At 32.5% G+C, this 12,127-nt stretch overlaps 4 protein-coding genes across 14 annotated transcripts in view; 1 reads left to right on the top strand and 3 right to left on the bottom strand.

Annotated features, from left to right (window-relative positions):
- The window catches only part of Cad99c (cadherin 99C), a 116,420-nt gene extending 112,678 nt beyond the window's left edge, over nt 1-3,742 (bottom strand). Inside the window, exon 1 of the mRNA XM_076386068.1 lies at nt 3,320-3,742. Coding sequence (XP_076242183.1) covers nt 3,320-3,322 — 3 coding nt within the window. The 5' untranslated portion in view covers nt 3,323-3,742. The remainder of the gene's footprint in view (nt 1-3,319) is intronic.
- Nucleotides 3,743-3,841: 99 nt separating this feature from the next.
- On the top strand, nt 3,842-8,561 carry Sar1 (Secretion-associated Ras-related 1). Of its 8 annotated transcripts, none has more exons than XM_076386077.1 (6): nt 3,842-3,860; nt 7,138-7,234; nt 7,391-7,510; nt 7,592-7,657; nt 7,742-7,977; nt 8,048-8,561. In XM_076386077.1, exons 2-6 carry the CDS (start codon nt 7,192-7,194, stop codon nt 8,162-8,164), a joined length of 582 nt encoding a protein of 193 aa, XP_076242192.1. In that variant the 5' UTR covers nt 3,842-3,860; nt 7,138-7,191; the 3' UTR covers nt 8,165-8,561. The 8 variants fall into 8 exon arrangements, with proteins under 8 accessions (XP_076242192.1, XP_076242189.1, XP_076242186.1 ...); XM_076386074.1 differs by having other exon boundaries at nt 7,106-7,234; XM_076386071.1 differs by lacking the exon at nt 3,842-3,860 and adding an exon at nt 6,574-6,710 and having other exon boundaries at nt 7,106-7,234.
- Mrpl1 (mitochondrial ribosomal protein L1) lies at nt 4,255-6,311 on the bottom strand. The gene is made up of 8 exons (XM_076386069.1): nt 6,184-6,311; nt 5,630-5,819; nt 5,347-5,557; nt 5,071-5,250; nt 4,872-4,986; nt 4,689-4,807; nt 4,504-4,601; nt 4,255-4,425 (listed from the first exon to the last, which is right to left on the bottom strand). The coding sequence occupies exons 1-8, from the start codon at nt 6,191-6,193 to the stop codon at nt 4,299-4,301; spliced, it is 1,050 nt and encodes a 349-aa protein (XP_076242184.1). The 5' UTR covers nt 6,194-6,311; the 3' UTR covers nt 4,255-4,298.
- Nucleotides 8,562-9,173: 612 nt separating the features above from the next.
- Nucleotides 9,174-11,627, bottom strand: Hibch (3-hydroxyisobutyryl-CoA hydrolase). 4 transcript variants are annotated; one of them, XM_076386067.1, is made up of 8 exons: nt 11,434-11,627; nt 11,131-11,344; nt 10,795-10,949; nt 10,469-10,710; nt 10,126-10,367; nt 9,834-10,053; nt 9,562-9,749; nt 9,174-9,487 (listed from the first exon to the last, which is right to left on the bottom strand). In XM_076386067.1, exons 1-8 carry the CDS (start codon nt 11,434-11,436, stop codon nt 9,357-9,359), a joined length of 1,395 nt encoding a protein of 464 aa, XP_076242182.1. In that variant the 5' UTR covers nt 11,437-11,627; the 3' UTR covers nt 9,174-9,356. The 4 variants fall into 4 exon arrangements, with proteins under 4 accessions (XP_076242182.1, XP_076242179.1, XP_076242180.1 ...); XM_076386064.1 differs by having other exon boundaries at nt 10,795-10,892; nt 11,257-11,344; XM_076386065.1 differs by having other exon boundaries at nt 10,795-10,865; nt 11,257-11,344.
- Nucleotides 11,628-12,127: the final 500 nt, after the last annotated feature.

The following is a 12,127-nucleotide window of genomic DNA, read 5'->3' as shown; positions in this document are numbered from 1 at the left end:
CTTTTCTGCCTTTGTCGCTTTAAAATCGTGCCTCATCCCTTTCATGACCACTGTACCTTTTTAGGTACAATACCAGTTTTAGGTATCTTATAATGTTATTGCAATATCTACCGTGTGGTTTCTTTTTATTGATCATATTAGATTGTCTCATAAGTCTTTGTCGTCTTTTGCTGGGCCAATTGTGCAAACTCCAAAAAGAATTTATGAAACAACCTAATATTTTGAGATTGATAGACTATTTGCAAGAATATTCGGTGTGAATAATTTAATATTGAATGAAAGTAATAATACTTTCCAATTTTAGTGTATTTTCTACACATGGATACGGAAATTTGTGAAGGCGTTAACGTAATAATAATGAAAGTAAGAATCTTTTGTTTTTACCTAGTTTCCCAGAGAAGATTATTTCAACAGGAAATTAGATACTGTAATGGGATAATTATCGTCTTTCCAACTTCTGGCTATGAAGAAACCAGTACAAATATTCGCGTACGGGAAAGTGGGTGGTAACCAAACCATGGTACAATAAGATAAATTATAGAAACGTTAATAGGATATAATAGAGCAAAATGACTCGCTAAATTCTCTTGGACTTTCTAATTAACTCTGCCACGGAAGGTATACCTTTATGGGCGTACGTTTTCCTCATCCACAGAACTCCGATTTTCACGTATTACGTGAACAGTAATTTGCGAATTACCATGGGACTAGACGATTGCTGAGTCAACAATGGAAAAATCTTATTTAATTCGAAGGCAAATACTATTAGAGAGTTTGCTCGAAGTTCTTTCAACCCAGACTGCTTTCAGAGTTCCAACAATAGGAGCTTTCCGATACTTTACAGGTTGCTTGGAAAACCAAATGAATTTGAAAACTCAAAGGAACTGGTACCTTTTCACAAGATTGAACAAGTGAAACTGTAGCTAAAAATCAATTAGGAGAGAGCTTTCCCGGTGGATTATGTTAACAATAAGCTTGGCTCGTCTCGCGTAACGTCGCATAATTATATACAACACGAAGGAATGGTATTTTAATGATAGGGAGCAAAGTGAAAGAGAATGTTCACAATCGCTGTTGCTTCGTGCACAGACAATATCGATTGGAAGTTTTTCGAACGAGTTGCGTAGAGATGAATGCATGCAATCTACAGGGAATCTTTTTTCGTGTTACATGCTCATTGCGATGTAATTAGAGTACCGCCTCGTCGTCGAGCCAGTGGAGACAGGAAAAGGAAACGTCGGTCGAAGCAACGATACGTATACCCAAAGGTATCATTTGCATTCGCCTTTAGAGCCAGGTTTCGCTGCAACCTGCACGCATGACTGACCGAATCATTCGTCGGGGCACGTGTGTATGAAAGGTTAGCTTCATAATATTAGTAAAAACTGCTACTGAAATTTAATGATGGTAACGGGTCGTTCATTTCTCGTCAGAATTCATTGAGTTCGTTTGCACTTAATCGCTCAGAGAAAATGTAGCACTGCGACCTATTGTGCAAGAAAAGAAAGACGCTGAGCCCACACTCTATCACTCTGGAAATAACTTCATCGGAGACTTGAAAACGAATGTTCCTAATTTTCTGCGAAACCTTCTTTGACGACGGAAATCAAAATCACAAAGACTTTAAAAGTTTCAAAATTGGATTTAGTGTCATTATATAGAACATAAAAGAAACTAACGAAATTTCTTCTGAACAGTAGCCCTATTTGATTTCGTTTCTAAGCCAGTTTTCATAGTGAATGTAACAGTTTTATAGAATATCGTATTTCATAGACCTTTACCTATTAAATTCAGGTCAAGTAACGCAACGGTTTATAGAGACAACTTTTTTCGTTATTTTTATGTTGCAAAACATATTTATGAAGCTACGAACATAGGTTTCGATACGCTCTACACATCTAATATCACTGAGTAATTCGCTAATGTATAAAACTCGCAGGTCTAGAAAGCGTCAATCGAAACGCAGCAATCTCCAATTGTATCATTACGAGTAATGCAGTTAAATGATTGTTGCTATTGGCTTATTACCTCTAACTGCAAGCTGACAAAAACGTTGCTAACGTATAAATAAGTTTGATATACGTGTGATTGCTTTTCCGTAACAAGGTTCAACTTCTCGCGCAAACGGAAGACTTTCGCCTACACTCTACACAGTTCAACTAAATTCCCCGACTAACGAGATATACGTATAGGTGCCCATGTACGCATCTTGAGCGGGTAGGAATTTTCTAAGACCATAATCAAACGATACACTTCGACGATTTAATTGTGGTGGCCACGTTATAACTAGCTCACAACTAGTAGACCTAAATTTGGATTAAAGTTCGAACGATAAGTGGCACGCAAGAACCTGAAGTCGAAGAGCCGCAACGGTCGAGCACGCGATGAACGTGCATTCGTATCCCGTGGTTATTTCAAAAAGAAGTGGCGTATTAAACGCACGATGCAACAGGACATGGAACTCAATAAGCTTACCGCTTTTCCCCGACTTAATTATTCGCTGAAGCAGTAAATTATTATACCCAGCGTACGCACACTTATCGTAAATGAAATCACAATGGTATCGTTCATTTATCTTTAACGAGGTGTACACAGTGTTTGTATTTAAAATAAGATGCCACAGAATTACGTATGTGCACAGTTCGAGTTAAGAAGCAGAAATTAAGTCAAATGCTCCTTTTCCCTTTTTCCTTTGAGGCAGTAGTTAAATAAAGATATCAAACATCGCATCAGATTTAGTCTACTGTCTGACGGATCTAGCTCTTGCCAGATGCTCTAACTGTGAAGTGTATGTTTAAGATGTAACAGATTTGTGGAATCACGACTTTACCTGTAGTTTTATTTTATGAATGGAAAGAGTATCGCAACTTTTTCCTATTTTCGAAGTATAGTATACAATATTTTCTCGTGATAGTTTCATTGTTATATTCGCTATAGTTTCAAAACATTTAGAATTTTGAAATTATGAGTTTTACTTGCGCGCATTGTCTCGCACAATTTTCGACGAAACCAAAATGGGATACCACGAATGTGAACTGACTCCAAAACTTAATCCCATGCTATAAACTCTTCAATGAACAGTGAGCTTATATAAAAGAAACTGGTACATAATTCTGCATTTATTTTATGGAAAAAATGTATATACCTACTTCGTCAGTTTTACAAAACACGTAATTGCATTTTAATTTCAACGAGCAGAGTGCTTGATTTCAGTCAGTGTCTCTTGTTAAGTGTAAACAATGGACATTGCGTATTTGTATTGTTCACTTAACCAGCACTATTGGATCAGAGTTTAAAATAACAATTATTCCGTACTTACCATGACTGGTGCGCGCGCCTTTGCGTGTTATGTGTCGTGTGCTGGTGTATCACCTAATGCCACTGTCTACTGCTGTCCAGCCCAGGCATGTCTAAAGGTAACCAGTAACGACAGTCGGTCGAATTCGTTGCAACTTGGATTCACCGTGTTACTTTTGCCGCTTGCAACACAGTCAACACTGATCACCACAAATAAACACACACGTTTCAGATTCGCACGTGGTGAGTGCGCGCACTCACACACACTGTTGTGTCTGCGCGTTAAAAACGCGTTCGAATTGTTTTCCAGCGAGATTCGGAAAAGCACGAGACCAGCAAGTGGCGTTCACCGGCAATTTAAAGATTAATCGACGAACGTTTTGGTAAGCACTGAGGGAAAAGGAGTTGCTCGTCACCGGTGCTCGTTTTGGTGCGTCTTATGCGTGCGCTTTTAATTTTTTTCGCGCCGTTTTAACGAAACTACGAGATGTCACGTGCAAGACGAACAGGAGAAGCGACGAATTTTCAACCTGGCGGACACCGACTGAGCTCTCGACCGGCAGGTAGGTGAGCCATCGCCCCTCCACCGGACTCACCACCACGACCGCTCACCATTCTCCATTCTCTTTTCCTTTGCTTCACTTGGCTTCGACTCGTTCTTTCATCTTCCGTGCTCTTGGACTGAGCAGTCTTTTAGTTGCGCAGCCGGCCTGTTATTGCAGCCTAGCTAACGAACCGCAAATTGTGAACACGGTATTCTATTCGCGTCAACGAGAATTGTCAATTTTAATCTTCAATCTGTTTCTTAATTTATACAGTGAAAAAATTAAATTGTACGATAATACGATAATTTTATGAAACGATTCATTTGAAAGGGGTGTACAAGGTGCTTCATGAAAATGTTAATACGCGATGTACTTGAACAACTAATAAATGACAGGGGTGGAATAAAAGACATTTGATTTGAAGTCGTAATTATGGTTTATTTGTTTATTAAACATTTAATGCGACGCAATAACTGCACTAGAATCTTCCTCATCTTCTTCCATTTCGCTGTTTTCGTCTGAAAAGTATTCTTTGAAATCAAGTTTTAGAAGCTCGGGTGACGGTGGACTCTGAATTTGCACCCTAAACATTTCGTTATGCAGTATGTACTATAAAAATAGTTTTGTAGTATGATGTACGAATATAAAGTAAAACAAATACCTCAAGATAAAATCCCCATCTTTCCTGGGCTTCATTGATTGAACGTCGTTAAGAAGTGCGACGAAGTTTTCTTCCAGATGTTTTATATCCATATTAAGCTAATAATGAAATAGTGTTTTTCATGAAATTTAAAAATATTATAACGAATTTTATATAACCTATATTATAATGAAAGTGAATTTTACCGTGCCAAACGTTGCATTAATTAGACCAAATTCTTTAAAATCACTGAGTGGTTCTGCCTTATATACAATTCCCTGTTTAAATTTTGCTACAAGTTTTTTCATATCCGTACCCAAATTACCTGAAACAAATTATATTACAATTTAGCATTTATCAAAAACACTGAATGATTATAGTTTATTTACCTGTTTTCACATTTGGAAATCTCTTTTTTAATAATCCTCTAATTAACAATAAGTCAGCCAAAATATCTGTATGAGCTATGACATAATCATATTCTCTATGAGGAAAATCTCCAGCCTATAATAATTAATATTAAATTACTTGTGCATAAAAGAATGTCTTATAATAATCTAACATAACTACATGTTTATTTCAACTTACTTGAATCTGCTTAATCAGTTCAACACCACCAGTAAAACTGGCTCCACTTTCTTTAGCTTCAAACTGATCTTCTCGTTTTTTACAAAAAGCTAATATTGTTCTATCATCATGATATTGAAATGGATGCGGTGTTTCTACTATCCTCGTAAATTTTTCAAGGAACTTAGTTTTCTTCTCACGCTGTTATGAAAATTAAGCAGAAGATATTTTTTGAATAGGTATTTGAAATCTAAACTAATAACATATTTGCATAATTATAAAATCATGATTTCTTACCTGCATGTTTAAGTCAAAACATGCTTGAACATGTGCATTTGGTTTATTATACATAGTTGGATGATGTGTCTCACGATGACATTCTATAGCTTCTTTAAAAGAATAGACTGGACATTGATGATACTTTACTATCCATACATTGTCTAATGCTTTCTCCTTGTAACTATCATCTATTGTATGTATAGGAGATATTTTACGTATTACATTAGCCCTAATTTATAAAGTTATACAATTATTTCAGATTAATATATATTGTTTTAGTTTAATAATCTTGTGTACTTACTTCTTATCAGCTCTTTGATCATGTGGGATAAATCCAACCTTTTGTACTACTATCTTAACTTTCTTTTTCTTCGCCTTCTCCCTTGTACCTTTTCTAGCTGCATAATTTCGTATTTGCATAAATAAAGAAGAAGGTACATTGTGTCCTGTGACATGGTTATATGTTGAACGAAAACTATTTATCAACCATCCTATAAATATTTAATTAATGTGTACATCAAAATATTTACTAACAAAAACAGATGACAAACTTCAATTTCTTTTTAGCACATTTTACAAATTGCTCCATATCTACGGGCAGTTCTAATGTCAAAAAATTATACAAATAAAAGTTATTGAACATTCCCAAAGATCTAACAATATAATATAAGATAAGAAATATTATTGTAGGTTTCCTTTGAGGTTAGAGACACGGTTCATATAAATACCATGTGAAAAGTTCTATGACACAATGTGTATAACAAACCAAATAAGCACAAACATTATCCCTCATAAACTATATGTTATTATCAGAAAAATTAATTATTATCAAAAAATATATACAAAAAAAATCACCTGTCGACATGATCACAGTTTTCCATTAAACAACTACGAAGAGGATATAGAAATCGATCTATGGAGTTACCGAATTAAATATGTCTAGGGATACCAGTCATAATTTTTATATTTGATACATACAAAAAGCCCAAATACATCTTAACATTAAAACATTTTAATTATTACATAGATAGAATTATATTTTTTAATACCAATTCTGAAAAAATGGAGTCATGTGTTATCTGTTACATCGTAGCTGCATTCCATTTTGGAATTATAATAGATTGATTTGAGTAAAGAAAGAAAAGAAATTCCAATATTGACACGTGTAAGGTGTAGCAGCGTTAAGAGCTGAATAAAATTAGAAATAATTGACCTTAAAATCCGCGCTTATGAAACAGCACTATTCAGACAATATGGCTGACGGAAGTAGACGTCATCAGTGCCAACTGCCAGCCAACTAAGCTCGCTCAAGCTGCGATTTCAGTAGGAGGAAAAGTCCTTTTTCTTCGTCTCGTGAATCTCCGCGTATTTTTCCGTGTTTGGTACGTTAGCCCAGTGACAAAGTAAATAGGTTTTATGTAAATGTACCATGCGAACGCTTTTTTGACCCGCTTGCAATTTTGCGTATTTCGGTGGTGGTGCACGATAAATTGTAATACTGTTATTAGTGGGCGAGATTTGGTGAGTCCGTCGCATTCTAATCGCAATTATCTACCGATCATATGCTGTGTATCATTCTTGACCCCAGAGTAACAAGCTGCTCCGATTCCTTGTTTATTCGAAACAAATATTAACACTCATTGTTATTGTCTGTTCTGCTGTAATATACATATCGTTGCAATATAAATCATAAAAGTACGTCTTGGAATGCATTAAATTTACAATAGGTTTAAGAAAAGTCACACACTATTTTATAGTATAGTACGATTACTTGCAGACGAAAATCTTGTCAACTCGTCACTGTTGCAGAGTCATTCTGTAGTTAGTACATAGTGGACGTGACATCCATTCATATCTACAAATATGTTCATTTGGGACTGGTTTGCAGGAGTTTTACATTACCTTGGTGGGTGTATTTTTTATGATTTTTTAAATTGTATATATTTTTTTACTTTTGTCTTAAAAAAATGATATTTAGAATATTTAAATATTCTGTAGTTCATTTTATTTTGTTCTTATAAAATGTAATAATTTAATATAATTTGTATTTTTTTTTCCTTAGGGCTTTGGAAGAAAAGTGGTAAACTCCTGTTTCTTGGTCTAGACAATGCAGGCAAAACTACATTACTTCACATGTTGAAAGATGATCGACTAGCTCAACATGTACCTACATTACATCCAAGTAATTAATATTTCTAATCATTTATTGGTATTAATAATTTATCAGTAGTGAGATTGTTACATACATATTTTTATGCTTCAGCATCAGAAGAACTTTCTATTGGCAACATGAGGTTTACGACATTTGATCTTGGAGGGCATCCTCAGGGTAATTATTTTGTTATTTATGTATTAATTCCTAAATAAGTTCCCTTGTATTATGTTTCTAATATTTGTTAACGATTTATTATAGCACGAAGAGTCTGGAAAGATTATTTCCCTGCAGTAGATGCAATAGTATTCCTTGTTGATGCAAGTGATAGATCAAGACTACCAGAGTCGAAAGCTGAATTTGATGCACTCTTAACTGATGAACAGCTTAGTGCATGTCCAGTTTTAGTGCTAGGTAATAAAATTGATAAACCAGGTGCAGCATCAGAGGATGAACTCAGAAATTACTTTAATCTTTATGGACAAACAACAGGAAAGGTACGGAGATAGTATAAGATATTATCTTTTCTCAATTATCTGTAAATAACATTAAATATATGAATTCTAGGGAAAAATTTCTCGCAGCGAGATACCTGGTCGTCCACTGGAATTATTTATGTGTTCAGTGCTGAAAAGACAAGGGTATGGTGAGGGCTTCCGCTGGCTTGCTCAGTACATTGACTGAATGCATATAACAATTTAAATGCTCCGATTCTCAGCAATTCATTACATTTCCCTTTCACTGAATTGTACTGACTGTCAATACCAGAGGTATATTATCCTTTATGTGAATCGTGCAGTAGGAAAGGAATACCAAGAAACGAACTGCAGTACAGGTTCAGAACAGTGCAAATAAGTACAGAAGTTGATATCTTAAAAACACGACATAAATACGTGATAGGACTGATTAATTTTTTTCATTTTAATGTGTGAAGCCTACAGCAATCTTCTACATGAGAGTTTTAAATTCCATACAAGTTCTGTGAACACCTATCATTTTGCAAACCATATTATGGAAGTACTTGACATACCGAAAAATGATATAAACATTTTGATAAATAAAATAATAAACTATTTAAGAATTCCAAATGGTTTATAAAATTATTTTTTATGATATTACTTTTATTCCAAACGTTTTGCACATATGCATTACTATTAAATAATAAGAACGGATATTTGCTTATGTATCTGTTAATACTAATGTTATTTCCTTTATTTAAAAAAAAAATTTTAATAACAGTAGTGAATGAATTGGACTTTACATTTTGCTATTATAAAAGAAAAATATTTTCTTATATTAAAAAGAATTATATATAATCATTTCTTTATAAATTTTTGTTGATTATTAAGTTATTATTGGTTTTATGGTTATATCAGTATGACTCTTAAAAAACGTGAAAATAAGCATATTTTATTATGTAGCTACTGTGCTTACACTTTGGCAGCAAATTTTTTAACCGTCAGTAATAGATTCTTATAAACTAACGTAAATATTAAATCAAATTGTAACTAGTTATACATAAATTATGTAGATTTATTGTACAAGTGTTTATAAAGATAGGGTTGGTTTTAGAAAAATAATATCAAAATCGAAATTTTGAATTTTTTTATGTGTCAATGCGGTAATTGTAAGTACTTACGGTAGTTTTCCCGTTATTTTGCGTAAATAAAGTATGTTGTTTTATATTCCATGTGAATTCTTATACGCCATTTTAATTCCTTATGAATATTTGAATACGAATTAAAATTACATTAAAATATTAAGTATAAAGTTTATTCAATGTAATAAAAGACTATCAACAAGAATATATTAAAAAAACATATCTAAAGTATTTGATTTAAAAAAATATAAAACATTACAATATTTTAACATAGCTTCAAAGTTGTAATTCTTTTTCATGTGGTTGTTTTGCAAATCGTTGATTTAAGTAAACATCTGTTACTTCACTTAAGCTTTTTGGATTCCATGCAGGCTTTTGATCTTTGTCAATCAGCAAAGCTCTTACACCTATTACAATTAAAATTGAAAGGGTAATATAAACAATGTTTAGTATAGAATAGACTTATGTTTGAACAAAGTACCTTCACAAAAATCGCTAGTTTTGCTCAAAGCCGTACATGCTAGTCTGTATTCCATCTTTAAACAATCTGCTAAACTAAGAGTGCTTCCTTTTTGAATAGCATTCATAGTAATTTTAAGAGACGTGGGAGATACTTTCAGCAATGTTTCCACTGTTTTCTTAGCCCATTCTGAATTATCTTCCTTTAGTCTTGATTAAAATGCAGTATTAGATAAATATTTTTAAACTGCCGTATTTGTAGTTCTATTAAATTACTTGTGGGAATTAGTTTACCTTTCTATTATTTCTTCAATAGAAGATGCAGAGAAACACTTATTAATTTGATTCATAAATGGTGCTAGACAAAATTCCTGATTTAAATTCTGAGAATGATATTTACTTAGAACTTCTTTAACATCAGGCAGCTCAGAGGTCAGCAAATCTTGCTTTAAATCTGGTATCTTTTCAGAAGGAACAAAGTGAGTTGCAATACCAGCAAGTAACACGTCAATACCTTTAATACAATATGAAATTAATATAAAGTGCTGTATATGTCTAAATTACTAATTCTAATAATCTTTCATACCTTTCAATCGATCTCCAGTTAACCCAAGGTAAAGTCCCAACTTGCCCTGTAATCTAGGCAGAAAGTATGATCCACCAACATCAGGAAATAATCCTATTGCTGTTTCTGGCATTGCAAATAAAGTTTTTTCTGTTGCAATCCTATATTTACCATGAACAGATAATCCAACTCCACCACCCATAGTTATTCCATTTATTAATGCCACATATGGTATTTTATATGTACCAATTAAGTGATTCATGCTATATTGATACATGAAAATATTAAATTATACAATACTTATACATGTATATATTGATACATAGAATACATAATTTGCCATAAAATAATTTTTACTACTAACACATATTCATTCCTAAAAAATGTTTCACCCAATGTTTTATCATCATTTTTTCTTAAAGCAACAACAATGGACTTAACATCACCACCAGCACAAAATGCCTTTTCCCCTGAGCCTTCTATTATTACTACTTTTTTCGATGATTCCCATTTCTTAAGTGCTGAATATATTTTTTCAACCATTGACAAATTTAAAGCATTCAGAGCTTTTGGGCGATTTAATGTTATAATACCCTTATTCTCAATCTTATTTAAAAAGAGCATTAATTAATAACTAAATATTTGTTTCATATAATTATTGGTATTATAACAATGTATAAATATACATACATCTTTAATTAGTACATCATCTTCTATAGTTCTTTGCATATCTTTGCCTGGTGCTGTAAATTTATTAGGTACTGGAATTTCGATAGGTGGTTTAGGCTCTGATTCAAGTGGAGATTGAGGTTGAGATTGTGGAAGGGTAGGTTCAACAATAGGGCCTAAATTTAGAAGACTACTATACTGCTAATATAAAACATGGAAATTCATTTTTATTTTATAAGTATTAAATTATTAACTACAAAAATGTTGACTACTACTAAAATAATTTTCTTAAGATCATTGTTTCTAATTGAATGTAATACATTAAAGTGAAATAAATAATTTCTTCTTTGTAAAAACCTGGTATTTCTACTATAGGGTTTTGTGTGGGACTTGGTGCAGTAGGAAATGGTATCGATGGCATTGGTTCTGGTGGTATTATGACTGGCTTTGGATTTTGATTCAACTTCACATATATATTCTTACCTGCACCAGGAGCTTGTGTTGACAAAAATCTAATTGTAACAATTGAACTAATACCTACATAATTGAATTTCAATGTCCCATTTTTTATCTAATAACAAGAAAATATTATTTTTAATTTTATTACATATATGTATAATTTTAGTACTTATAGTAGAACTTATATTTAAATTGTATTACCATTTTCGTAAATTATTATTTATTCCACAACGGTTCTATAGGTTAATAATGGAATGTTACGCGTTGATATAATAAAATGTTACAAATTCACTGGGTATGACAGAATACTTGATTACATAGGTTAGGGAATATTGCAATTAATATTCTGATATTCTTATTTTTTTAAATTTATATGCAAGTAATGGAACGATAACATGAAAAGATAATCTGTGATTTCGAAATTAGGGTATTGCACAATAAAATTATATCGAATGAAATTCGACGATTTTTAAATTTATAAATATAATAGGAAATGTAATAAAATACGTATTTGAAGCACAAAAACTCTAAAACTTTTTAAATTTATAAATATTTAATTTGAGTAACAGATATGAAACTTACAAAAATAAATAAATTATAAAGATAAAATATAAAAGATGTATATATTTTCAATATGTACAATTTTTTATTTTACTCAAGCAACTAAAAATTTGCTTTCTACGTTATAAGATAGTTGCACATATGTACATTCGATTAATACTGTATTAAAATTGCAGTTATTTTCAAATATTATTGCGGATCTTATGAAAAAAAGCGAACATTATTTCATTTTATTTCCGTATAGAAGATTTTGTATAATCATATTTTCGCGCCAAAGTAGGTACCATGTTCGTACTGAAACCATTGCCAACATATTCACAATCTTTGCAATAGC

Source organism: Calliopsis andreniformis, chromosome 9, assembly GCF_051401765.1.
Source record: "Calliopsis andreniformis isolate RMS-2024a chromosome 9, iyCalAndr_principal, whole genome shotgun sequence".
Taxonomy (NCBI): domain Eukaryota; kingdom Metazoa; phylum Arthropoda; class Insecta; order Hymenoptera; family Andrenidae; genus Calliopsis; species Calliopsis andreniformis.
The sequence above is the reverse complement of the archived record's forward strand: the minus strand, read 5'-3'. Positions and strand labels throughout refer to the sequence as shown.